The sequence below is a fragment of the Mesoplodon mirus genome, assembly GCF_964341445.2.
Source record: "Mesoplodon mirus genome assembly, chromosome: 8".
In the NCBI taxonomy this organism is placed as follows: Eukaryota; Metazoa; Chordata; class Mammalia; order Artiodactyla; family Ziphiidae; genus Mesoplodon; species Mesoplodon mirus.
In genome coordinates, this window is record NC_138984.1 from 28,904,969 (window position 1) to 28,931,178 (window position 26,210).

General features: G+C 39.0%; 1 protein-coding gene across 7 annotated transcripts in view; it reads left to right on the forward strand.

The window, feature by feature from the left end:
* The window catches only part of PLEKHM3 (pleckstrin homology domain containing M3), a 191,335-nt gene that overhangs the window by 157,093 nt on the left and 8,032 nt on the right, over nt 1–26,210 (forward strand). Inside the window, exon 9 of one of the 7 annotated variants that reach the window (XM_082631342.1) lies at nt 10,747–11,190. The exons of the other annotated variants lie outside the window; for them this stretch is intronic. Within the exon in view, the coding sequence (XP_082487468.1) occupies nt 10,747–10,795 (49 nt within the window). The 3' untranslated portion in view covers nt 10,796–11,190. Of the gene's footprint in view, nt 1–10,746; nt 11,191–26,210 lie in introns of those variants that run through there. 7 annotated transcript variants of the gene reach the window in all.

Here is a 26,210-nt window from a genome sequence, read left to right on the forward strand (position 1 = left end):
TGGGCTCACTTACTCTGTGGTTCAGAATAGAAGGTGAGGCATGTAGCCAGGGAGGGTTGAAGCATGTGTAGTAGAGCTAATATATTAAGAGTTGACTCAGCCCTTCTGGCCTCTTCTTAAATGCAGAGGCTATTTGTAAACATCCAGGCCCCACACACAGAAAGACAGACACATAAACACAAGACCCACACACACACACATGCACACACTCCAGTCTCCAGTTTCCTGAGTACAGGTATTTAGCTCATAACCTAAAGATTATATACTTCTTAAAAATGCATACCACACAAAAACTTGTATACAAATGCTCTTAGCAACAGTATTGATAATAACCAAAAACTAGAAACAATATAAATGCCTATCAGCTGATTACTGGATAAACAAAATGTGACATATACCCACAGTGGAATACTATTCAGCCTGAAAAGGAATGAAGTATATGCTGCAATGTGGATGAACCTTGAAAACATTATGCTGAGTGCAAGAAACCAGACACAAAAGGACACATATGTTCCATTTATAGGAAGTGTTCCAAATAGGCAAATCCATAGAGACAGAAAGTAGATTAGTAGTTGCCTAGAGCTTGGGGAAAGGGGAAAAGGGAGTAACTACTAATGGGTATGGATTTCTTTTGGGAGCGATGAAAATGTTCTAGAATTAGATAATGGTGATGGTTACACAGTCTTGTGAATACAATAAAAAGCAGTGAATTTTATGCTTTAAAAGAGTGAATTATACTGCAATAAAAATATTTAATAAAAAAATAAAAATTAAATTTAAAAAAAGCTTCCAACTGAATAAACCATATATTCTGGGCCATAAAAGAAGTCTCAGTAAATTTTAAAAGATTGAAACCATACCAAATATGTTCTCTGACACATGGAATTAAGATATCCAGTAGACAAAAAAAAATCCAGGAAACCCCAGAGTATTTGGAAATTAAATAATACACTCTAAAAACTCATGGGTCAAAGAAGAAATCCACCACAAGAGAAATTTTTAAAATATTTGTAAATGAATGAAAATGAAATACAAAATATCAAAATGTATGGAATGCAGCTAAAGTAGTGCTCTGAGTGAAATTTATAGCTATAAACACCTATATCAGAAAAGAAGAAAGAAGGTCTCAAATCAATAATCTAAAATTCCACCTTAAGAAACTAGATAATGAAGAGCAAAATAAATCCAAAGCAAGCAGGAGGAAGGAAAGGATAAAGATTAGAGCAGATATCAATGAAGTAAAAAACAGAAAAGCAGTAGATTGATGAAACCACAAATTAGTTCTTTGAAAGGATCAACAGGGACTTCCCTGGTGGTCCAGTGGTTAAGAATCCGCCTTCCAATGCAGGGGATGCGGGTTTGATCCCTGGTCAGGGGACTAACATCCCACACGCCGCAGGGCAACTAAGCCTGGGCACCACAACTACTGAACACATAAGCCATAACTAGAGAGCCCACATGCCAAAACTTCAGAGCCCACGCGCCAAAACTGCAGAGCCCACGGACTCTGGATCCCGTGCACCACAACAAAAGATCCTGTGTGCTGCAACTAAGACCCAACTCAGCCAAAAATAAATAAATATCAAAAAAATATATATCAACAAACTTAATAACCCTTTAGGTAGGCTGACAAAGAAATTAAGAGAGAAGACATGGATTCCCAAAATCAGGAATGAAAAAGGGTACAGCAATTTAAAAAATTTTAGAGAGGTAGTATAAACAACTTCATGCCAACAAGTTAGATAACTTAGATAAGATGGATAAATTTCTCGAAAGGCAAATTACCAAAACTGACTCAAGAAGAAATAGAAATATGAATAGACCTACAACAAGAAATTGAAATAGTAATCTTAAATTACTTTAAATCTTCCCATGAAATAGTCGGATGGCTTCAATGGTGAATTTTGTTGAATATTTAAAGAAATAATACTATCTTTTACACAGTGATAAGGAGGGGCATTACACAATGATAATGGGGTCGATTCTTCAAAAAGACATAACAGTACTTCGTGTGTATGAACAAAAGAGTCAAAATACATCAGACAAAAACTGATAGAACTACATGGAGAAACAGATGAATCCACTGTTCTATTTAGATATATCCACTATTATAGTTAGAGACTTCAACGCCACTCTATCAGGAGCTGATAGATCCAGTAGGCAGAAAATCAGTGAGTTTTTTAGTTAAACTAAAAAACACTATCAACTGAGTGAATCTAATTGACATCCATGTCAATTCATGTGGTTCATCCAACAACAACAGAATTTGCATTCTTCTCAAGCTCACATGGAATATTTACCAAGAGAGACCATATTTTGGGCCATAAAACACATCTGGACAAATTTTAAAGAATAGAAATTATGCAAAGTATGTTCTCAGACCATAATGAAATTAAACTAGTAATCCATAACAGAAAGATACCTGGACAATACCCACATATTAGACAATTAACAGTATACCTTCAGAGACAGCAGAAGCAAGAAGAACTACAATCCTGCAGCCTGTGGAATGAAAACCACATTCACAGAAAGATAGACAAAATGAAAAGGCAGAGGACTATGTACCAGAAGAAGGAACAAGATAAGACTCCAGAAAAACAAAGACCTAGTAGAATTAAAGAACAAACAAACAGAGATGAACAATACAATAACTGAAATGAAAAAATACACTAGAAGGAATCAATAACAGAATAACTGAGGCAGTAGAACGGATAAGTGACCTGGAAGACAGAATGGTGGAATTCACTGCTGCAGAACAGAATAAAGAAAAAGAATGAAAGGAAATGAAGATAGCCTAAGAGACCTCTGGGACAACATTAAATGCACCAATATTCACATTGTAGGGGTCCCAGAAGGAGAAGAGAGAGAGAAAGAACCCCAGAAAATACTTGAAGAGATTATAGTCGAGAACTTCCCTAACATGGGAAGGGAAATAGCCACCCAAGCCTAGGAAGTGCAGAGAGTCACAGGCAGGATAAACCCAAGGAGAAACACGCTGAGACACATAGTGATCAAATTGACAAAAATTAAAGACAAAGAAAAATTATTAAAAGCAACAAGGGGAAAATGACAAATAACATACAAGGGAACTCCCATAAGGTTAACAGCTGATTTCTCAGCAGAAACTCTACAAGCCAGAAGGGAGTGGCACAATATATTTAAAGTGATGAAAAGGAAGAACCTACAACCAAGATTACTCTACCCGGCAAGCATCTCATTCACATTTAACAGAGAAATCAAAAGCTTTACAGACAAGCAAAAGCTAAGAGAATTCAGCACCACCAAACCAGCTCTACAACAAATGCTAAAGGAACTTCTCTAAGTGGGAAACACAAGACAAGAAAAAGACCTACAAAAACAAACCCAAAACAATTAAGAAAATGGTAATAGGAGTATACATATTGACAATTACCTTAAATGTGAATGGATTAAATGCTCCAAGCAAAAGACAGAGGCTTGCTGAATGGATACAAAAGCAAGACCCATATATATGCTATCTAGAAGAGACTCACTTCAGACCTAGGGACACATACAGACTGAGAGTGAGGGGATGGAAAAAGATATTCCATGCAAATGGAAATCAAAACAAAGCTGGAGTAGCAATACTCATATCAGATAAAATAGACTTTAAAATATAGAATGTGGGCTTCCCTGGTGGCGCAGTGGTTGAGAGTCCGCCTGCCGATGCAGGGGACACGGGTTCATGCCCCGGTCCGGGAATATCCCACATGCCGCGGAGCGGCTGGGCCCGTGAGCCATGGCCACTGAGCCTGTGCGTCCGGAGCCTGTGCTCTGCAGGGGGAGAGGCCACAACAGTGAGAGGCCCACGTACCACAAAAAAAAAAAAAATATATATATATATAGAATGTTACAAGAGACAAGGAAGGACACTACATAATGATCAAGGGATCAATCCAAGAAGAAGATATAACCATTATAAACATATACGCACCCAACATAGGAGCACCTCAATACATAAGGCAAGTGCTGACAGTCATAAAAGGGGAAATCAACAGTAACACAATAATAGTAAGGGACTTTAACACCCACTTTCACCAATGGACAGATCATCCAAAACGAAAATAAATAAGGAAGCACAAGCTTTAAATGACACAACAGTCCAGATAGATTTAATTGATATTTATAGGACATTCCATCCGAAAACATCAGATTACACTTTCTTCTCAAGTGCACAGGGAACATTCTCCAGGATAGATCACATCTTGGGTCACAGATCAAGCCTCCGTAAATTTAAGAAAACTGAAATCATATCAAGCATCTTTTCTGACCACAACACTATGAAATTAGAAATAAATTACAGGGAAAAAAACATAAAAAACACAAACAGGGCCTCCCTGGTGGCGCAGTGGTTGGGAGTCCGCCTGCCGATGCGGGGGATACGGGTTCGTGCCCCGGTCTGGGAGGATCCCATATGCCGCGGAGCGGCTGGGCCCATGAGCCATGGCCGCTGGGCCTGCGCATCCGGGGCCTGTGCTCCGCAGCGGGAGAGGCCGCAACAGTGAGGGGCCCGCATACCGCAAAAAGAAAAAAAAAAAAAAAAAAAAAACACAAACACATGGAGGTTAAACAATATGTTACTCAATAAACAGGAGATCACTGAAGAATTCAAAGAGGAAATCAAAAAATACCTAGAGACAAATGACAACAAAAACACAACAATCCAAAACCTATGGGATACAGCAAAAGCAGTTCTAATAGGGAAGTTCATAGCAATTCAAGCTCACTTCAAGAAACAAGAAAAATCTCAAATAAACAATCTAACCTTACACCTAAAGGAACTAGAGAAAGAAGAACAAACAAAACCCAAAGCTAGTAGATGGAAAGAAATCATAAAGATCAGAGCAGAAATAAATGAAATACAAACAAAGAAAACAATAGCAAAGATCAATAAAACTAAAAGCTGGTTCTTTGAGAAAATAAACAAAATTGATAAACCTTTAGCCAGACTCATCAAGAAAAAGAGGGAGAGGACTCAAGTCAATAAAATTAGAAATGAAAAAGGAGAAGTTACAGTGGACACTGCAGAAATACAAAGCATCATAAGAGACTACTACAAGCAACTCTATCCGAATAAAATGGACAACCTGGAAGAAATGGACAAATTCTTAGAAAGGTATAACCTTCTAGGACTGAACCAGGAAGAAATAGAAAATATGAACAAACCAATCACAAGTAATGAAATTGAAACTATGATTAAAAATCTTCCAACAGGGAGGGAGATGCATGAGGGAAGGGATGTGGGAACAGATGTATATGTATGACTGATTCACTTTGTTATAAAGCAGAAACTTAAAAAAAAAAAAAAAAAAATCTTCCAACAAACAAAAGTCCAGGACCAGATGGCTTCACAGGTGAATTCTATCAAACATTTGGAGAAGAGCTAACACCCATCCTTCTCAAACTCTTCCAAAAAATTGCAGAGGAAGGAACACTCCCAAAATCATTCTATGAGCCACAGTCACCCTGATACCAATACCAGACAAAGATACTACAAAAAAAGAAAATTACAGACCAATATCACTGATGAATATAGATGCAAAAATCCTCAACAAAATACTAGCAAACGGAATCCAACAACACATTAAATGGATCATATACCATGATCAAGTGGGATTGATCCCAGGGATGCAAGGATTCTTTAATATACACAAATCAATCAATGTGCTACACCATATTAACAAATTGAAGAATAAAAACCATATGATCATCTCAATAGATGCAGAAAAAGCATTTGACAAAATTCAACACCCATTTATGATAAAAACTCTCCAGAAAGTGGGCATAGAGCGAACCTACCTCAACATAATAAAAGCCATATACGACAAACCCACAGCAAACATCATTCTCAATGGTGAAAAACTGAAAGCATTTCCTCTAAGATCAGGAACAAGACAAGGATGTCCACCCTCACCACTCTTATTCAACATAGTTTTGGAAGTCCTAGCCATGGCAATCAGAGAAGAAAAAGAAATAAAAGGAATACAAATTGGAAAAGAAGAAGTAAAACTGTCACTGTTTGCAGATGATGTGATACTATACATAGGTAATCCTAAAGATACCACCAGAAAACTACCAGAGCTAATCAATGAATTTGGTAAAGCTGCAGGGTACAAAATTAATGCTCAGAAGTCTCTTGCATTCCTATACACCAAGAACAAAAGATCAGAAAGAGAAATTAAGGAAACAATCCCATTCACCACTGCAACAAAAAGAATAAAATACCTAGGAATAAACCTACCTAAGGAGGTGAAAGACCTGTACTCAGAAAACTACAAGACACTGATGAAAGAAATCAAAGATGACACAAACAGATGGAGAGATATACCATGTTCTTGGATTGGGAGAATCAATATTGTGAAAATGACTATACTACCCAAAGCAATCTACAGGTTCAGTGCAATCCGTGTCAAATTACCAATGGCATTCTTTACAGAACTAGAAAAAAAAATCTTAAAATTTGTATGGAGATACAAAAGACCCCGAATAGCCAAAGCAATCTTAAGGGGAAAAAACGGAGCTGGAGGAATCAGGCTCCCTGACTTCAGACTATACTACAAAGCTACAGTAATCAAGACAATATGTTACTGGCACAAAAACAGAAATATAGATCAATGGAACAGGATAGAAAGCCCAGAGATAAACCCACACACCTATGGTCAACTAGTCTATGACAGAGCAGGCAAGGATATACAATGGAGAAAAGACAGCCTCTTCAATAAGTGGTGCTGGGAAAACTGGACAGCTACATGTAAAAGAATGAAATTAGAAAACTCTCTAACACCATACACAAAAATAAACTCAAAATGGATTAAAGACCTAAATGTAAGACCAGACACTATAAAACTCTTGGTGGAAAACATAGGAAAAACACTCTTTGACATAAATAACAGCAAGATCTTTTTTGATCCACCTCATAGAGTAATGGAAATAAAAACCAAAATAAACAAATGGGGCCTAATGAAACTCAAAAGCTTTTGCACAGCAAAGGAAACCATAAAGAAGATGAAAAGACAACCCTCAGAATGGAAGAAAATATTTGCAAATGAATCAACAGACAAAGGATTAATCTCCAAAATATATAAATAGTTCATACAGCTCAGTATTAAAAAAACAAACAACCCAATCCAAAAATGGACAGAAGACCTAAAATGACATTTTCCCAAAGAAGTCATACAGGTGGCCAAGAGGCACATAAAAAAGCTGTTCAACCTCACTAATTATTAGAGAAATGCAAATCAAAACTATAGTGAGGTACCACCTCACCCAGTCAGAATGGGCATCATCAGAAAATCTACAAATAAGAAATGCTGGAGAGGGTGTGAAGAAAAGGGAACCCTCTTGCACTGTTAGTGAGAATGTAAATTGATACAGCCACTGTGGAGAAAAGTATGGAGGTTCCTTAAAAAACTAAAAATAGAATTACCATATGACTCAGCAATCCCACTACTGGGCATATACCCAGAGAAAAACATAATTCAAAAAGACACATGCCCGCCAATGTTCACTGCAGCAGTATTTACAATAGCCAGGTCACGGAAGCCACCTAAATCCCCATCAACAGATGAATGGATAAAGAAGATGTGGTACATATATACAATGGAATATTACTCAGCCATAAAAAGGAACGAAATTGGGTCATTTGTAGAGACATGGATGGACCCAGAGACTGTCATACAGTGTGAAGTAAGTCAGAAAGTGAAAAACAAATATCGTATATTAACACAAATATGTGGAATCTAGAAAAATGGTACAGATGAACCAGTTTGCAAGGGAGAAATAGACACAGATGTAGAGAACAAACGTATGGACACTAAGGGAGGAAAGCGGGGGACCAGGGTGGGGAGCGGGTGTTGGGATGAATTGGGAGATTGGGGTTGACATATATACACTAATATGTATAAAGTAGATAACTAATCAGAACCTGCTGTGTTAAAAATAGAAAAAAGTAAATTTTTTTTTTTTTCTTTTTGCGGTATGCGGGCCTCTCACTGTTGTGGCCTCTCCCGTTGCGGAGCACAGGCTCCGGATGCGCAGGCCCAGCGGCCATGGCTCACGGGCCCAGCCGCTCCGCGGCATATGGGATCCTCCCAGACCGGGGCACGAACCCGTATCCCCTGCATCGGCAGGCAGACTCCCAACCACTGCGCCACCAGGGAGGCCCAAAAAAGTAAATTTTTTTAAAAAACCCAATATACCTTCAAGTAACAGATGAGTTTATAACTTTACATTCACATAAAAACCTGCACATGGGTATTTATAGCAGCTTTGTTCCTAATCACCCAAAACTGGAAACAACCAAGTTGTCCTTTAACAGGTGGATGGATAAATGAACTGTGGTATAGGCATAGAGTGCAGTGTTATTCAGGGATAAAAGAAATGAGCTATTATGCCACAAAAGGACATGGAGGAAACTTAAATGCTTATAATTGAGTGAAAGAAGCCAATCTGAAAAGGGTACGTACTCTATGATTCCAAATCTGTGATGTTCTGAAAAAGGCAAAACTATACAGATGGTAAGAAAATCAGTGATTACCAGGGGTTTGAGAGGAGGTAGGGAGGGACAAATAGCTGAAGCACAGGAAATTTTTAGGGCAGTGAGATTATTCTATATGATTCTGTGATAGTGCACACATAACATCATACATTTGTCAAAACTCACAGAGCTGTACAACACACAATGAACCTTTATTTAAACTGCAGACTTCAGTTAATATATCAATATTGGTTCATTCATTGTAACTGACATACCACACTAATGCAAGATGTTGATAATACGGAAAACTCAGGGAGGGGCGGTACTAATACAGGAACTCTGTAGTATCTACTCAATTTTTCTGTAAATCTAAAACTGTCCTAAAAAATAAAATCTATTAAAATAAAACAATTCATTTAACTGAACATTTGACTCAAAGAGCAAGGCTGAAAAGTTTTCAAAAACTTTATTAGAACAATTTTAGATTTACAGAAAAAGCACAAAGATAGTACAGAGAGTTCCTTTATACCCTACACCCAGTTATGTTAGTATGGTACATTTGTTACAATTCATGAACCAATATTGATACATTATTATTAGCTAAAGTCCATAGTTTTTTTTTTCCAGTTTCCTTAGTTTTTACCCAGTGTCCTTTTCTGTTCCAGAATATCACCTTACATTTAATTGTCACATCACCCTAGGCTCCTTGGCGGTGACAGTTTCTCAGGCTTTGTTTTTATGACCTTGACAGTTTTGAGGGGTACTGGTCAGGTATTTTGTAGAATCCCTCTATTGGGATATACTTGATGTTTTTCTTATGATTACACTGGGTTCTGTGGGTCTGGGAGGAAGAACACAGCAGCAGTGTCATTTTCATCATATTATATCATGGGTTCGTACTATGGACGTGACCTATCACTGTAGTCTTTGTGTCAAGTGTCTCCACTTTAAAGTTACTCCTCTTCCCGCCACCCACTCCATCCCCTTTGCATACTTTCCTTCTGGAAGGAAGTCAGTATGTTCAGCCTATACTTAAGCAGTGGGGAGTTACACCCCATCCCTTTGTCAGTGCAGTATGTACAAAATTATTTGGAATTCTTCTGCATAAGAGATTTGTTTCGGGGCTTCCCTGGTGGCGCAGTGGTTGAGAGTCCGCCTGCCGATGCAGGGGACACGGGTTCGTGCCCCAGTCTGGGAAGATCCCACATGCCGCGGAGCGGCTAGACCCGCAAGTCATGGCCGCTGAGCCTGCGCGTCCAGAGCCTGTGCTCCGCAACAGGAGAGGCAACAACAGTGAGAGGCCCGCGTACCGCAAAACAAAAAAAAGAGAGATTTGTTTCTTCCCCATTTATTTATTTCTTCAATTATTTATTCATGTCAGTATGGACTCATGCATATTTATTTTATACTTTGGGTTATAATCCAATACCACTTTATTTTGTTACTCAACCTGTTCTGGTTTTAGCCATTTAATAACTCTTTCAGTTGGCTCCTGTGTCCCTTTGGCATATCCCAATGATGATGGGGTTTCGGGTTTTGAGCATTTCCTTACTTTCTGGCACTGTCAGATGCTCCAGGCTCATCTTATATAATTCCTGCCCTAATCCTAGAAGCAGCCATTTCTCCAAGGAGCCCTGGTTCCTTTTTTTTTTTTTTTTTTTTTTTTTTTTTTTGCGGTAGCCGGGCCTCTCACTGTTGTGGCCTCTCCCGTTGTGGAGCACAGGCTCCAGACGTGCAGGCTCAGCGGCCATGCCTCACGGGCCCAGCCGCTCTGCAGCATGTGGGATCTTCCCGGACCGGGGCACAAACCTGCATCCCCTGCATTGGCAGGCGGACTCTCAACCACTGCGCCACCAGGGAAGCCCTCTCCAAGGAGCCCTGGTTCCTTTTAATAGAGAATATTAGAAACCAAGATCAGGGTGCTGGGATGCACACATTTTTAAAGCCCTCAGTCCCAGGACTTGTCCTTTGCAGGGACAGAGGTACTCCCCTCTCACTGCACACCAGAATCTCCTGTGAGACCTGGCTTCTTTAAATCCCCAGAATCTGTATCTTCAAAGACTCCCCTTGTGATTCTAAGTCACATTCAGAAGGAAAAGATCCCTCCTCTAAGATATCTGTGGTCATGATCAGAGGTGCTGGATTCTCACAAGCAAAACGACCACATTAGCACATCTATGGGCTCATAGGGCCTTTACCCAGTAGGAAAGAATGCGTAGCTAGTTAGAATGCTCTGTTTCTCCCTTGGTCAGATGCAGTTCTCCAAGCTTGCACAAATGTCTGAGTCCGAAGGAGCTCTGACCTGCCTTCCTGGAATTCCAGGTGGATAATACTTTCCAGGAGCCTGTTGTGCTTTCCCATCGTGTTCAGTTTCCAGTTAAACACTGGGAGTGGCTTGTACACATCAATGGAAAAGGACAAAAAGAAACACTAATAAAAGATTTACTGAAGGAAAACTTTAGTCAGAAATAGAGTTGCAGATTTAAAACATATCTATAAAGATGTACTGAATAAATAAATGTGGGTAAATAAAAGTAAATTTGAATTGTGGGATAAATTTTTAAATCTATGCATAATTGAAATCTTTATGGATTAAGTAATGATGCATCGGATTTACTTCAGAATAATCTGATCGTGGGAGGCGATAAATATAGATGAAAGGGATAGATAATTGTTGGAGCTAGGTGCTCGGTACACAGGGGTTTATTATACTATCCTCTCTACTTCTGAATATGTTTGAAATTTTCCATAATAAAATACGTTTTAAAAATCTGTATGTAAAAATCCTAGAAATTCAGTATTTAGTGAATTTGTTAGCACCTCCTTGACCATCTTGCTAAATTCAGCACCTCTGCACCCTCCAAACTATATTTAATGTCCTTTCAGATCCAAATATCATGTGAATAGCAATAATTACAATTCAGTAAAGAACATTCCACAAGCATTAGAACTATTCTTTCTTTCAATAAATGATTCATTGAACATATTATGTTTGTGCACTGGGCTGGGTTCTAGAGACACACAGTGAACCCGGCATGCTCCTTGCTCGCAAATAGTTGAGAGTCTCTAGTAAGAGACAGACAAGCCAGTAGGCAGTTGTGTTATGTGTGGGAGGAGCCACAGTAGAGGGGGTGGACCTGGGGCTCCAAGAAGGGGACTGACGTATATTGTGGGTAGAAAGACGTTCCACAATTTCTAAACATATGACAGAGCTCCATGTTGAGCTCTAAAGCACCGATTTATGCACTTCACTATTAGAATACACTCGGTTTTAACATGCTCATTTGATTATGACCACATAGCAAACATTGGTCAACTCTTGAGACTTTCTTTTCCTATTAAATGAATTGTTATGCAGGAGGAAACTTCATGAATGTATAATTTAGAAATATAGCCCTAGTATTAATTTTTAGAACACCATCTCTGGCAGACAGAGAGAATGTTCTGGGATTGTAGGGGACTGGCACTAATATTTACTAGTACTGGTGCCAGCAGCTTACATGTCTCATCATTTAATTCTTATGCTAGTCCTCTGAGGGAGTATTATTACATCTATTTTAATAATGAGTAAACCTAGGTTCAGAGGAGGCAATTAACTTGGCCCAAAAGATAAAGCCAAAACTTGAACCCAAATATATCTGACTCCAAAACCTATGCTTTTTTCATTATACATCACTGGGGTTTTTTTGTACTTGTAGTCCTCAAACTGTTTTTGCAGCATACCCCCTGAAAGAAATTTGAAAGTTGTATGTACCTCTGCTATTAAAGAAGCCTCCCCCGGACTTCCCTGGAGGCGCATTAGATAAGATTCCACCTGCCAATGCAGGGGACATGGGTTCGATCCCTGGTCCGGGAAGATCCCACATGCCGTGGAGCAACTAAGCCCGTGTGCCACAACTACTGAGCCTGCGCTCTAGAGCCCGTGCTCCTCAACAAGAGAAGCCACCGCAATGAGAAGCCCACGCACCGCAATGAAGAGTAGATCCCGCTCGCCACAACTAAGAAAGCCCCTGCACAGCAACGAAGACCCAATGCAGCCATAAATAAATAAAATTTTTTTTAAAAAATAAATAAATAAAAGAAGCCTCCCCCAAAATTGTTATTTACAATTTTCCCTTTATTTGCCAACCTGGAAGTTTTTATGCTTGGAGCAGTGAGCCAGAGTTAAATTGGGGAGGGGAAAGCACTGCTTTTCTTTCGTGAGGTGGCCGAGGGGCTGTTGTGAGGGGGCGTGGGAAAGGGGACCACAGCAGGTCTCCCACCTCTGAGCAGCCCAGGCAGGCCAGGTCCGTGAGGGGTACCTGTGCAGCTAAAGACCCGCCTTAATCAGGTTTATGAAGGCAAACTCCAGATTAAATACCTACCTCTCTCCTTTAAATAGGAAAACACTGAAATCCAAATTGCAAGATTTTAAATACAATAGGAAGATCCAGAATCACAAAACTGCCTTACTTAAGCCTAATCCAGCCTTTACCCTTTAGGGGACTAAAAGGAAAGCTTAGCCCTAGGAGAGAGGAACATTCTGTTAAAACAAGTGTCCAATTCCCCATCCTGGGGAAATAGGAAGGACAAAACCTGCCCTCCTTGATTGAGAATCAGAAATAAGGGCTCTAAATGTTCAGAATTACAAATCAGAAGATTAGACTGATACTGCCCTAAGAATTAAGTGAAAACAATCAATATAAAAGGAAAAACGTCACATAAATCCACCGAATGACCCAGGACTTAGTTTTTTGGGTTTTTTTTTAAATCCTATCCAGCTTTCTTTCCAACATCTCTACATATCACTGGTCTTCTTTTGTTATTAAGGACATAATGCTGCTAAGGAGACCATCCTGCTTCACACATTTCTGTGAAGATGCCAGTCCTGAATCTTGAAATGTTTCCAGATCACAAGTACATAAATACTTCATCTTAAAAACACTCAGCACGCATTTAACATGGGACTTGCAAATATACCAGCTATCATAAATCAGTTCCATCCTTTGTGTCTGATCCATTCAGCCTTCTTGATTTTTTCAGGTCATATACAAGCCATCCCCACAGGTTTTCCAGTATGGAAAACACTGCACTTCAAGACTTTATGACCCCGCTCCCATTCGGGGCTGTATTTAGATGTGGGAGTGCTATAAGAAGATTATATATTAATACTGAATTTGGTGTGTTTCATATAGTAGGCATTCCATAACTATTTGCTGTTTGGTTCAACTCTCCCAAATATATTATGTGCGTTCATTAAGAACACTGACAACGCTTTTTTAAAAAACTGGTTAAGAGAACTTAAAATACTTGCACTAAATGAAATAAATCAGACAGGGAAAACAGATATTATATGATTTCACCTATATGGGGAATCTAAAAAAAACCAAACTCATAGATACAGAGAACAGATTAGCAGTTGCCAGAGGCAGGGGGTGTGGAAGGGGCAAAATGGGTGAAGGGTGTCAAAAAGGGTGTCAAAAAGACTTCAAGTTATAAGATGAATAATGTGCAACGTGGTGACTAAAGCTAACAATACTGTATCATATATTTGAAAGTTGCTAAGAGACTATAGCTTAAAAGTTCTCATCACAAGAAAAAAAACTTTTGTGACTATGTGAGGTGATGGATGTTAACTAAACTTACTGTGGCGCTCATTTGGCAACATGTACATATATCAAATCATCATGCTGTACGCCTAAAACTAATGCAATGTTATATGTTAATTATATCTCAATAAATCTGGAAAAAAATACTTGTGAAGATAGAGGAGCATGGTAAAAGTCTGAAGTAACACTACAGATTTATATGTAAGGTTGAAGTAACTGACCTGTCGTTTCAAATATTTCTCTGGCGTGAGTGTTGACCTATGGAGGTCAACGTGCACTTGCCCTAGGAAGGCATCCCCGAGCACATGTTCTTCCTGTGTTAGGGCATCTGCAGCTCAGTGGTTACTCTTCTAAAAGGGTTACAGGGTTTTTTTAAAGCTCTGGGGGTTTGGAGAAGCAGACTGAGCATTACTTGGTAGTTTTCCTTTTGTATGCAATAGTCGACCACTTCCTCCTCTCCAAGAAATCACAGTTGCACACAGGACCTTGAATTTATCAACATCAAACTCTTACCAGTTGAGTTAACATACTCTGACACCACATCCAGTCTGCACACGTTCACAGAACATTTCCTATACCTGTCTTTGAGAACGAACACTGGCCTCATGGAAAAGCCCATAGCAAGTGAGTTTCTAAGAGGGCTTGTCCTGTTTTTCACTTTTAAAATCTATTTTGTCAGGTTAGCTTACAGAAAAAAAGGTCTCCCAAAGAACTCAGTTCAAGCCCCATCGCTTTCATCCATCTTGACCAAACTCCAGAAATGTCTAGCTTGTACTGAAGAGCATGGAGACTCCTCCCAATACCTTGACCTCTGGAATTGGCCTTTGTCATTTTGCATCTCACAGCTATTCATACCACCCTGCCCCTGAGGACCTGAACTTGTTGGGGCGTGGACTTTGTGCTTTGTCTTGGCACCTCTGCCCTTCTTTAAGCTTCATGTACACATGAAGCTTCAAATAACTAATTGTAGTCAAACCTTAAAAAGGTTTGTTTAAAAAGAGAAAAAAAAAACAACCGTATTATGAAGTATAGAATTACTTCTTCACACAGAAGATGCTGAAATGCACAATTCCCAGCACAACGTGAGCAGTCCATTAAGAGCTGTGTTTTCCATTGCCCTAGTTTCCTTTGATTTGTTCATGGAAGGTAAATGTGGAGATGGCTTTGCCTAAGGTTGCCACTTCTGTGCCTAGAAAATCATTAAACCCCAGATTTGCCAGCAGCCTTACAAAGCCTTTTCCATTTTCCTGGGCAGCCAGTTATACAATAGTTTGTCAGTTTTTGAAAGAGAGTTTCATGTCTAGGCAGGAATTTTTTGGTGAGAGTTGGGGGAGTAGAAGAAAGCTCCAGAAGAGGAGGAGAGAGAAGCAACTGCCCAGAAGCTGATCTTTCCTTGTGGCTTCCTATTTGCTCAGGCTTCATTTCTGTGAGTCCTTGCACAAACAGACTGAATACCTGGATTATGCCCTCATCTGGACTCAAATACACATACATTACATACCCTTTTTTCACTAATCATCCTGACACATTCCTCTGTTGGTAAATGGTTCCAAAACAAACACTGTCGGTGCACCTAATTAGCAGGTTTGTGGGCTGTGCTTGGCAGTCCTGTTACATCCTGTTCCACAATAGAGAACAACAGCCTTGGCGAGGTTGGGCTTTAGGGAGGGAACAGCTTCCCTCAATGCGTATACGCTTTTTTAATGATATTTCCTTTCTGTGGCTTTTCTTGGGAAGCAGCCACTCAGCAAGTATTGTAATGAGGTGTGGGATCCTCCCAGCAGCTAGAGGGAATTTGGACTCCTCTTCATAGGTGTGTTTGTTGAGGAACCAGTAGTTTCCATCTGCTTAGTGTTCTCTCCCCCTCTCCCCCCGCCCCCGGGTTGAAGAGGAGCATATCGAGGAACTTTCTCCATTGTTCTCTAACTCTGATGGTGAAGGGCAAGACTCCTGCCTCTGTTCTAGAATCAAAACTAACAAAGTCGGAAGGGCCTGTGGAGACCATTTAGACATTTTTAGCATAGAAAAACTGAAACCCAGAGAGCGCACAGGTTTCATGAGTGGCAGGAGCAGGGGGTGACTTACAAGACGGAATTCAGCTGTCCTTAGGCTACATGACTGCCTGCTCCTAAATGTATTTATTGAGTCAGTGAAGGTTCTCCTTGGTAAAAACTCGAGCGCAATGCTAGTTTTTTTGGCTTTTAAACTTTGGTCAAAGAGTAACTTGGTAAATAACATTTTACCTTGGCCTGGTGGCTCCTATATTCACATGTCAAAATGTTTCAGAACGTCTGCTAACACACACAAGACTTTTGTGAAATCCTCAGGGCTGACCTGACCCTTTTTGCCATTAAGCCACTTGATAAATTCTGTGTATTTATAAACACAGTCCTAGCTGGTGAGGCCGACATTGGTTTTTGAAGCCATTTGGTCACTTGAATAGATGGTTGTTGTCTCCCCCAGACACATTTCTTACCAAGTTTCTACTTAGGTGTCTGGCTAATGTTATGTTAATCATTTTATCTCTAAGCGTTTCAAACAACCTAATTTTTTGTGGTTTGGAGGGGGAGAACTTATTTAACGCTTGTTTTAACTTTCCAATTATAAACTAAGTTGATGTTCATTATAGAAAGTGTTGGAAATATATGAAAGTAAAAAAAATAAATAAATAATAAAATTAAATAAAGTACATAAAAGTATAAAGAAGAAAATTCTCCATACATACGTATGCATATGTTTTTTAATAAAATCGAGATTGTATGAAATACATAATTTTATATCCAGTCTTTTTATCACATCATATTAGAACCAGGAAAATAGTCGTATTTAATCTATACACTTCCACTGATGGGTACTTTTACAGGAAAAAAAAAATTTAATTGGCTCTAAAATTACCAAGATCCATAAGTAAAGGCAGGCTAGTCCACAGAAAGATCACTGGACTGGGAATACGAAAGTCTAGATGTCATTCCTAACTCTGCCACTAAATTGCTGTGTGACCTTTAACAAGCTGCCCCACCATCTACACATCAGGCGTATGACACTGTTTTAAGCTCTTATTGACCAAAGAAGTAAGAGCTTGTAAGAGCTTTACTTCAGCTCCGTTGCTTAGCATTTTGTATTAGTCTGTTTGATGGTTTGTCATAACGTTTTCAGTGAAGTTGACTGATTTTTTGATACATTTCACCCAAAGGGATTAAGATATAAATTCAAATTGATTCAGTCCACCATTCTGAAATAATGTAAGATCCATGAGGAAATGGACTTTTTCTGTTTTGCTCAGTGCTCCATCCTCTACATCTAGAACAGCACATAGTGAATGCTCAATAAATAATTCATGAATGGATGGTTTACTTTAGTTTTTCAAATCTGTACTTATCAATGTATTTTCTTTTATTTTAAATAGCTTTTAAACTAATTTCAGGGAAATTGTCTGTTTAAATGTAGACATCACCAAGAGACCTGACTTTATCGAGTGATAGCTAACATTCTGTTATATATTAGGGACAGATGTGTTTTATTGGCCCAATGGAGACTTTACTGTAAAAAATTTGAGCTTTGCTAAGCTACCCGGATAACTTAATTTTCAAAACATCTTTTAGGTCATTTCTTAGTGTGAGCTTTTTCCTTCCCCGTGGGACTGTAAATAAGTAACCTGAATACACAATAGGGAAGAGAAGGAGTATTTACCTTTCCATACAAAAAATGTTGACTTTTCAGACTGAGCAATATGTTCTGAAATGAACTGTTTTTGTGCTTTAGAATTACAAGAGGTACAACAGTATCTTGGTTTTGTCAGTATATATTTATGATATTTTGAGACTTTTTTCATCCAACTAATTACGGGAGTACAGATAGTAACCTGTTTAAGTCGTCATTTTGTTTTTATTTCAGTATCTAATGTGCATTATCATGTCTTTATTAAACCTCTTCAGTATTCTGAATATTAAACCGCTCAATGCTGCATCAGGAAATACCTGCCTGTGCCATCTATAGCTACCATTAATAATCATCTGTTTGGTTCCTGATTCTTTCAGAGTACTTAAAATAGAGATAAAGGCACAGTTCATAGCTGTTTACACTCTATACAAAAGTTGCTATTGTATTTGGAATGAAGTATATCAGAGCGTAGAACGCGGGAAGCTTAGCAGTCGTTTGCCCATCACCCCCACGTCCTGCAACACACACCCCTTCCCCACCTCCTCCACACCCCCATGGAAGCCAGTGTCCCCCACCACACCACACCCATAGCTAGCTGGAGATTCAGGCTGTCACACCCCAGTGTGGTACCCTTTCTGCCTCACCCTGTTGTCAGAGCACTAGCCTAAAATTTGAGGGAAGCACAGAGCATCCTAGGAGGGTAAAAGACAACTACGTACCCTCAACTAGTTTCACTTACTTCTGGTGACGGTTGGCAGTGGCGATGGGTGTTCTCACCGAAATTAATGGAAAGAAGTTTGTAACCTGTGGATGAGAGAACAGGGCAAGAGAGCATTAAAAGAGGTAATTCATGTGAAAAACAGAAATGTGGGGATTGCCTTTTATAAAACCAGTAACATAGTAGACTAGCTTGCAAATAATGAATCAGTGGCTGGTTTAAAGACTGCATTGGAAACGTTAGAAGCCACTAACTTGGACTGATATAACTTAAACTAAAAGATCTAGTTCGGCCTTGAGAGCGGGGAGGTTGAAGTATCTTAAAGCTCTTCTTTACGAGGGGAGTTAACATTTTTTTTCTAGAAAGAGATGGTGAGGAGAAAGGAAATTTAAATTAAAAGACTTAGGTGGGAAAGCAGCTTACATTAATGATTGGAAAGAAAAATTTCAGAATTGAGGATGAAGAAACAAGCAAATTTTCCTTGGCAGTAGGGAAGACAAGGTGGGGGCAGGGAAGGAGAGGAAGGATAGACTTAGGGTGGGAGAGTGAGACCTGAGGTAAACTGGCGGGCGGGGGGGCATGGTTCTCCTGCAGTATCAGAAATAGGCACCAATTCAGGGGTTTAGGGACAAGTGATGTGAATGTCAAAGCAGCAAGCACGCAAGGTGACTTTTCCCTTCCTCTGCTTTCAGCTTTCCTGAGAGGTACGTAAGGTCCACTGTTTAAAAGAGAGAGACCTAATCAGGGGACCCTTAATACTTAGAAAGTACCTAAGAGCAGTACTTAACCCTTCTCCGGGCCTAACCCCACAAAAGTTTCTCACCTCAGTTTTTCTCACTGAGGGTTCTGGACAGCTTGCCCAAGCCACCTCCCAGAGGCAATGAAAGAGAAAAGGCTTATTTATTAGTTAGCAAGCACATTGCTAATCAGTGAGTGACCACTGGCTTCCTCCAGTGAGGGAACACGTTGCTCCCTTTGAGAGTTTCCTTTGCTGATATACTACCACCTAGCCTTCACCCTAGTCCTGTCTTATGAATATACACAGTGCAGTGTTGAAAGAAATAAAATTTTTAGTGACTTTCAGGTGTCTTACATGTCTGTTTATTGCTTGTGTATAGAGCATAACTATTCATAACTTTTTATTACTGTGATTATCAGTTCCATCCAGCTTTTACTAATATGCAGAGTGGAAGCAAAAGTTCCAAATAATGTTCTCACCGAATCAAAGGGGCTGCAAAACAGGTCTTGTTGTTCTTGCCTTTTTCCCTCATTCAGTGTTACTATATGTTGATAGTACCAGGTTTTAAGCATTATTGCATTATTTTTCCAATACATGCTTGGTTCAAGCACATTAGGATAATTTTAATTACTAGAAGTTTATACATTATTGAACAATTAAACAGTGTTTCCTAATTTTATAAACATGTAAACAGTCTGTTAATTTAACCCACCAAAAGTCAAACAGTACCTTTGACACTATATAAAGATGAAAAAAAAAACTGAGATGTTCAAAAAGTCAGACATCTAAAGTCAGAACTGGTTCTTGACCACCTGAGATGCTTATACAGGTGCATCTCTTTTTAAATAAACTTAAGAAATAAAACTACAATATAAATTTAATTAATTGGTTGATTATTTACATTTCAAATTCTTTCATTTAACATAAAGATGGGCAGCAGTAAACTTTGCTAATATATCCAACATAGACTGTTATAACTCTTTAGGGTTACAAACTCTAAAGTTGTTTACTTGAAAGGAGACTGTTTTTACCAGATATACAAATGTATTATTAAACAGTATAGTGTTGGCATAGGAAAATAGATCAGTGGAATAGGATTTCAGAAAGTATGGAAATAAACCCAGGTAATATGGGAATTTAGCACACGATAAAGGTAGCACAGCAAATTAGTGAAACAAAAATGGATCATTCCAGAAAAGGAACTGGGAATCAGATAGCCATTTGGAGAAAGAAAAATAATGCTGGATTTTACCATACATCTTACATCAAGATAAATTCCAACTGGATCAAATATTTTAATGTAAAAAAATGAAACAAGACAAAACCCATAAAGTACTAGAAGAAAAGATGGGTGAATATTTTTGTCATCTTAAAGTGGGGAAGGTCTCTCCAAGCTTGACATGAACCCAGAAGTCATGAAAGCAAAATGCTTTTAAATACATCTTTAAAATGTTAAATGCCTAAAATTTTATAGATAAAGGCAAATGTAAACAGGAAACTTGGAGAGATATTTTCCACATGTGACAAAGTATTAATTTCCTAAATATAAAAAAAATCTATAAAAGTCATTAGAAAATGGGCAAAGGTCACAAACCAATATACAGAAAAAACATGCAAATGGCCAATAAATACAAGAACAACTCCATATTGTAATTAAGGAAAGCAAACTAAAATGAGATTCTTACATATCAGCTATGGGAAAATATTAATAGATATGAAATGTAAAGCCCTATGTAGAAACAGTAATTAACATCACTTCCTATTTCATTTTGCAAAGTCCATGTTTTTGTTCTAAGTGTTTAGAACAGCCCTGTCTAATATATTAGACCGCCCAGCTGTCTTTGGAAATGATTGACCTAGAGCATTGGTTTTCAAAGTTTTCTTATTCATCAGAATTCTCTGGAGGGCTTGTTAAAACATAGATTGACAAGCCCCACTCTGTAGTTTATGATTCAGTAAGTCTGGCATGGAACCCAGTAATTTGCATTTCTAACAAATTCTCTGGCGATGCTGGTTTGGCTAGTCCACGGACCATACTTTTAGAACCATTGACCTAGAACACATTGAGTATTAGAAAATGATGTAATACTGTCTTGTAGAGAAGTAGAGAATGTATTGGTGAGAAGAGACAAATAGGGGAACAGTGTAAATTAATGCCAAAACACTTTGGGTCTTTTATTTGAATGCCTTTCTCCTTTTAAATTTACATCACTAACTTATTCCTAAGCAACTAATCATGCTGTTTATAAAATTAGATTTACCTTCTGAACTTTTCTGCATTTTTCTAATGTACCCGTGCTTGACAGTTTCTTTTGTGTTCCATTAAGTGTCTTAGTGCTTTGAGGAACTGAAATGTAATATGTTAAATACAAGTAAATCCCATTCAAGAGGCTTAGATACCATCGTTATAAATTACTATTTCTTTTAAAGAGGTTTACTTCAACAACTTGACAGTTAAATTTTTCAGTTTTACATTATAAAGGTAGGCTGGTGAATTAACATAAGTCCATATATAAGCCAAGATAATTTTTTAAAATTTGCATTAGCCTAATAAATTCTTATATTTACTGCCTTTCTCTTAGATGTAGCAAGACATTTCTAAACATCTCTTGGACTCTTAGGTGTTTTGAACTACTTTAGAGATTTTTACAGAAAGCCATTGCTCTTATTTATGGTTCTTTAATGGGTACAATTATGATATATTCTAACTTTTTCCAGATATTATAGAAAATTTTTAAATCCTCAAGTAATCCCAAGAAGTGATGGACATTTGTCTGTTGAGAATGATATTAACTGCCAGGTGAACCATTTAAAAAAAAAACTTAAAAAATAAATAAATAAATAAATAAAAAAAAATAAAAAAAAACTTAGAAGTGTCAGAAATTCCAGTTTTTCCCTATCCCCAAAAAACTATTTCATTCAGGTCAAATCTATTATGATTTTACATACATAGAGTATTACTGAGAAGTCCTGTCACCACCTGCAAATTAGCAAGAAGCATTTGCACTAAAGATAATGGTGAGTTATTGTCCCCAGCAGGATAGCAAAAATGACAAATGAATTAATTAACCCTTGTTTACATTCTATTTCAAAGCCAAGATTTTAAGTAAAGCACTTGTCAAACGTATTAGCTGAGCTTGGTTTACAAACTAAGAGTGCAAGACCTGTGAAAGCCAAATGCTTTGTGGGCTGCAATTGGGGGGGGACCTTCCTTAATTAACTGCAGGGATTAAAATGTAAATAAAAAGATCATTGCAGGGCATACCAATTGTTCTTCCCAGATTTGAGTCTTAGCAGGTATATGGGGATATACTGAATAACTTAAAGGACCATGTGGCTAGTAACTGGGGACAGAGGGCCAGATTTAAGTCAGAAGACTGGAATCAAGTCCCAAGTTGATCACCATTTACTAGTTCTGGGACCAGATAAGCCACCAGTTATTTTAGTATTTCATTTCATTTTTATCTATTTACTGACTGACGGACTTATTTAAAGAAGACTGATGGACTTATTTAAAGAAAACAAATTGGAGAGCTATTATAAGGATAATTTATATAAAAATAGGGGCAAAGGGCCATATAGATATTGCCTAATTTAAATATCTAATTTGATTTTACTGTATGTGCATTTTACAAAGCAGAACTACTAGAATAGATTTACAAATTAGCACATACATGCCTCAATCTGCCAGACATTTAGCCAAAGGAGCTGGATCTTTTATAGTCTCATATAATTCCAGTCAAACGTTATGAATACCTTTTCAATCCCCACCTCCCTACCCCCAGCCAAAAAAAGAAAAAAAAAAAATCACAGTGAACAACCCTAAATGTGATAGACCCAAATGCAGTTCACCCCTCGCTCTGCAAGGAGCCGGGAGAGTTCTGTAAGCCGTTACCAGACCCTTTGCCTCTTCCTCCCTTTCCCAACTGCTTCTCCTGGGGCAAACTATAGGGGCATCTGGAGAGTGTGGATTTCCTGGCACAAGGCTTGACTGGAGGTGGTGCTCCAGGCAGCAGCCGTGAATCTTGGACCCTCCCCACCCATCAGCACCAACCATAATCAGTTTCTTACTGAAATTATGTGTTAACACTTCTTTATTTTAGCTCTATTTCCCGCAAATGGATGAATCTGTTAGGTTCTGTCATCTGTTTAAATCATATTTAATTCATTTTACCTTTGAATGTTTAATAACATGTTCTGTGCATTCTTCTAAACAGCATGCATATACGTATGTAAGCACATACATAGCACATATACACAGGCATATGCTGTATGATATATATGTATATATCATACATATCATGTATATGATATTGGCTGATTTCCTATTTAAGCAAATTATAAATTGTTTGCTTACATTCACTTCCTGAAGAACAGAAGAAAACACCAACCCAAAACATTCAAATAACCAGGCCCCAATAACTACCTCCCTTAGCTAAGAGATTTAAATAATCATCATGGTTTCTTGGAAAAACCAATAATATCTGGTGACCCTATGGGGCGTCTTACATAGTAGCCATACACCAAACCGCACTCGCATGCCTGATAACGTGCACTTATTTCTGCACCCCACCCTTTTCGCTGTGGGCTCTACTGAGTGGAAATCAGCCAAAGCTCTACCCTGCTCTGTGCGCCTGTCTCTCGCTTGTCAGAGATCCAACCAAACTAAGCCTGAATTTCAGTCCTAGTGAAATATCTGAGGTCATTGCCTGAGCCAAAAATAAAAATGCAGCAGGGGAAGCACCCAACATGAACAGAGCAGAAGCATCTCAGTGACTTCAACCTGGGGCAGAGGCCTCTAGCAGCTTCCTGTGACCTCCCTGTGTGCAGCTAGAATCTGGAAGGGCACAGACAAAGCCATCGCCAGCCTGCCTCTAATTGGCCTCATGTCATTAGCACTCCCGAACAGGAAACTCTCTGCAGCCAGGAATTCTTGATTCTTTGCCATAATATTTGAGAAGCAAACCTTTTTCCCTGCACATATTTAGTTCTGTTAGTTTGTCACAGGTTAGTTTTCTTGAGTTTGATAGCTATAAAAAGAACACCCTGTCTGTCTGATTTCTTGGCAATTGACGATTCAATTTTTAGGTTCTGGACCTCTCTTTCATTTGCCCTAGGTCAGTAAGCTAAGTTTTAGGTCGAAGACTGTTTATAAAATGTATAGAGTCTTGTTCGATGATGCCTTTATTAAGACAGAGAATGAGATCTGTGTTGCCCCCAAATGGTGGAGATATTCCCCTGCCCCTGTCCCAAGGAAGGGAACCAGTTTGCCAGGGCATACACAGATCATTAATGGCATTGCCCCCTAGAGCTTCTGTAGAAGCAGACCTTGAGTTACTCCTTTCTCCTCACACATCCTCTGGTATATCCAGTGCTGACATGCACCCGGTCCACTCCAGTGTGGCTGTCCCAATGTTTAAAACACAAAAGCACTTCCATATAGGGTGGTAAATGACTACTGCCTCTAGACAGTCCCCACCAATAAAAATAAAAATAAAAAAATAAAAATCCCACAACATTGAACAATTCTGGGGTTTTTTTCTTGGGGAAGAGGGATGCTGATGAAGATTGGGAGGAGGCTTAAAAAGGAGTCCTTCATGTTGAGTTGAAATTTTATTTGCAGGGACAGAGGCAGCTCCTTTCGGCCAAATTCCTGATAATCAGAGCTGTGTGCACTAGTACATGTGAGCTATCTCATAGCTTGATGGATCAATGCAAATAAATAAGGTTTAAAGGGATGCTCTGCACTGTAATGCTCATCTCATTCATTCCCAGCTTGTCAGTGTGAGATTTTCTGAGGAGGGGCCAGCAAAGCTACATTCCCTCTCATTCATCCACAGACCTTGGGGCAAGAAAGTTTTAGAAAGAGAAGGATAAAAGCCAGAGTAGCCTTTTTTCCCCTGCACAAAATCTGCAGGTTGGAAGGAACCTTAGATACCATCTAATCCAACTTTCTCTTTGACTTCTGTGGAGAGTGAGGTTCAGAGATGAAGTAACTTCCCCCAAGGTCCCAGTGATGCTGGGGCCACTGGGCCAAGAACTAAGGCTTCCTCTCTCTAGCTGAGCTCTCCCCTCTGCAGTAAGTGGCCTCGCAGATACTTTACTGGTCTCTTTTCCACTGTAGAAGTTGCTAAAACCTAACTGCTTCACAATTAGGTAAAAGCAAATTATTTTATGGGGCAAATACAAAAGTATTTAGTTTTGGTTCTCTAGCTGGCTTAGATAGGGTATGAAGAAGCAAAGACCACCACAGAGAAACACCTCAGAAGTTCTTGGCCAAAGAGCGAATAAGTGTGATGGAGGGTCAACCACCAAGATGGCCTTTGGGGAGGATGGAAAAATCAGAGGGAGTTGATAGAAAGTTGAAGGTTACTAGTCAATGCACAGAACTGTGTCATGGGTATTGACTTCTTAAATGATGTCCTAAATTAATTTAGCAACCACAGTATGGTTAATGCTAGTGAGTTTCAGCTATTTTAATCAAATGATGTATTAAAGTATGTATTTGTGAAAATGATATGAATAAATACACTACGCTGAACCTTATTGGTTGGTATTAGCATAAGCCAGCAGGTGACACTTGCAGATTCCACCTGGGGAGGGCACTGTTTACGTACTCCCTGGGTACCCCCTCTGTGATGCCTCATTCAGATAGGCTAGGTCAGTGGTTCTCAACTGGGAAGATCTCCCACCCACCCACCCACCCAGGGGACATTTGGACGTTTGTTTGGCAGTGTCTGGAGGCATTGACAAGGGAGGAGTGGGGTTTGCCACTAGCATCCAGTGGGTAGAGGCCAGGGATGCTGCTAAACATCCAGCAGTGCTCATCAGGACTGCCCCCCACAGCAAAGGACTCTCTGTCCCAAACTATCAATAGTGCCAAGGTTGAGACTCCTGGATTAAGTAATGAATGTTTTCAAGAAAAAAAATGGAAAAACCCATTGGATGGCCCTGGTCAATAGCAAGTATGTGTCCCTACAGTCGCATACTCTGTGACATGAAACTGGGAAG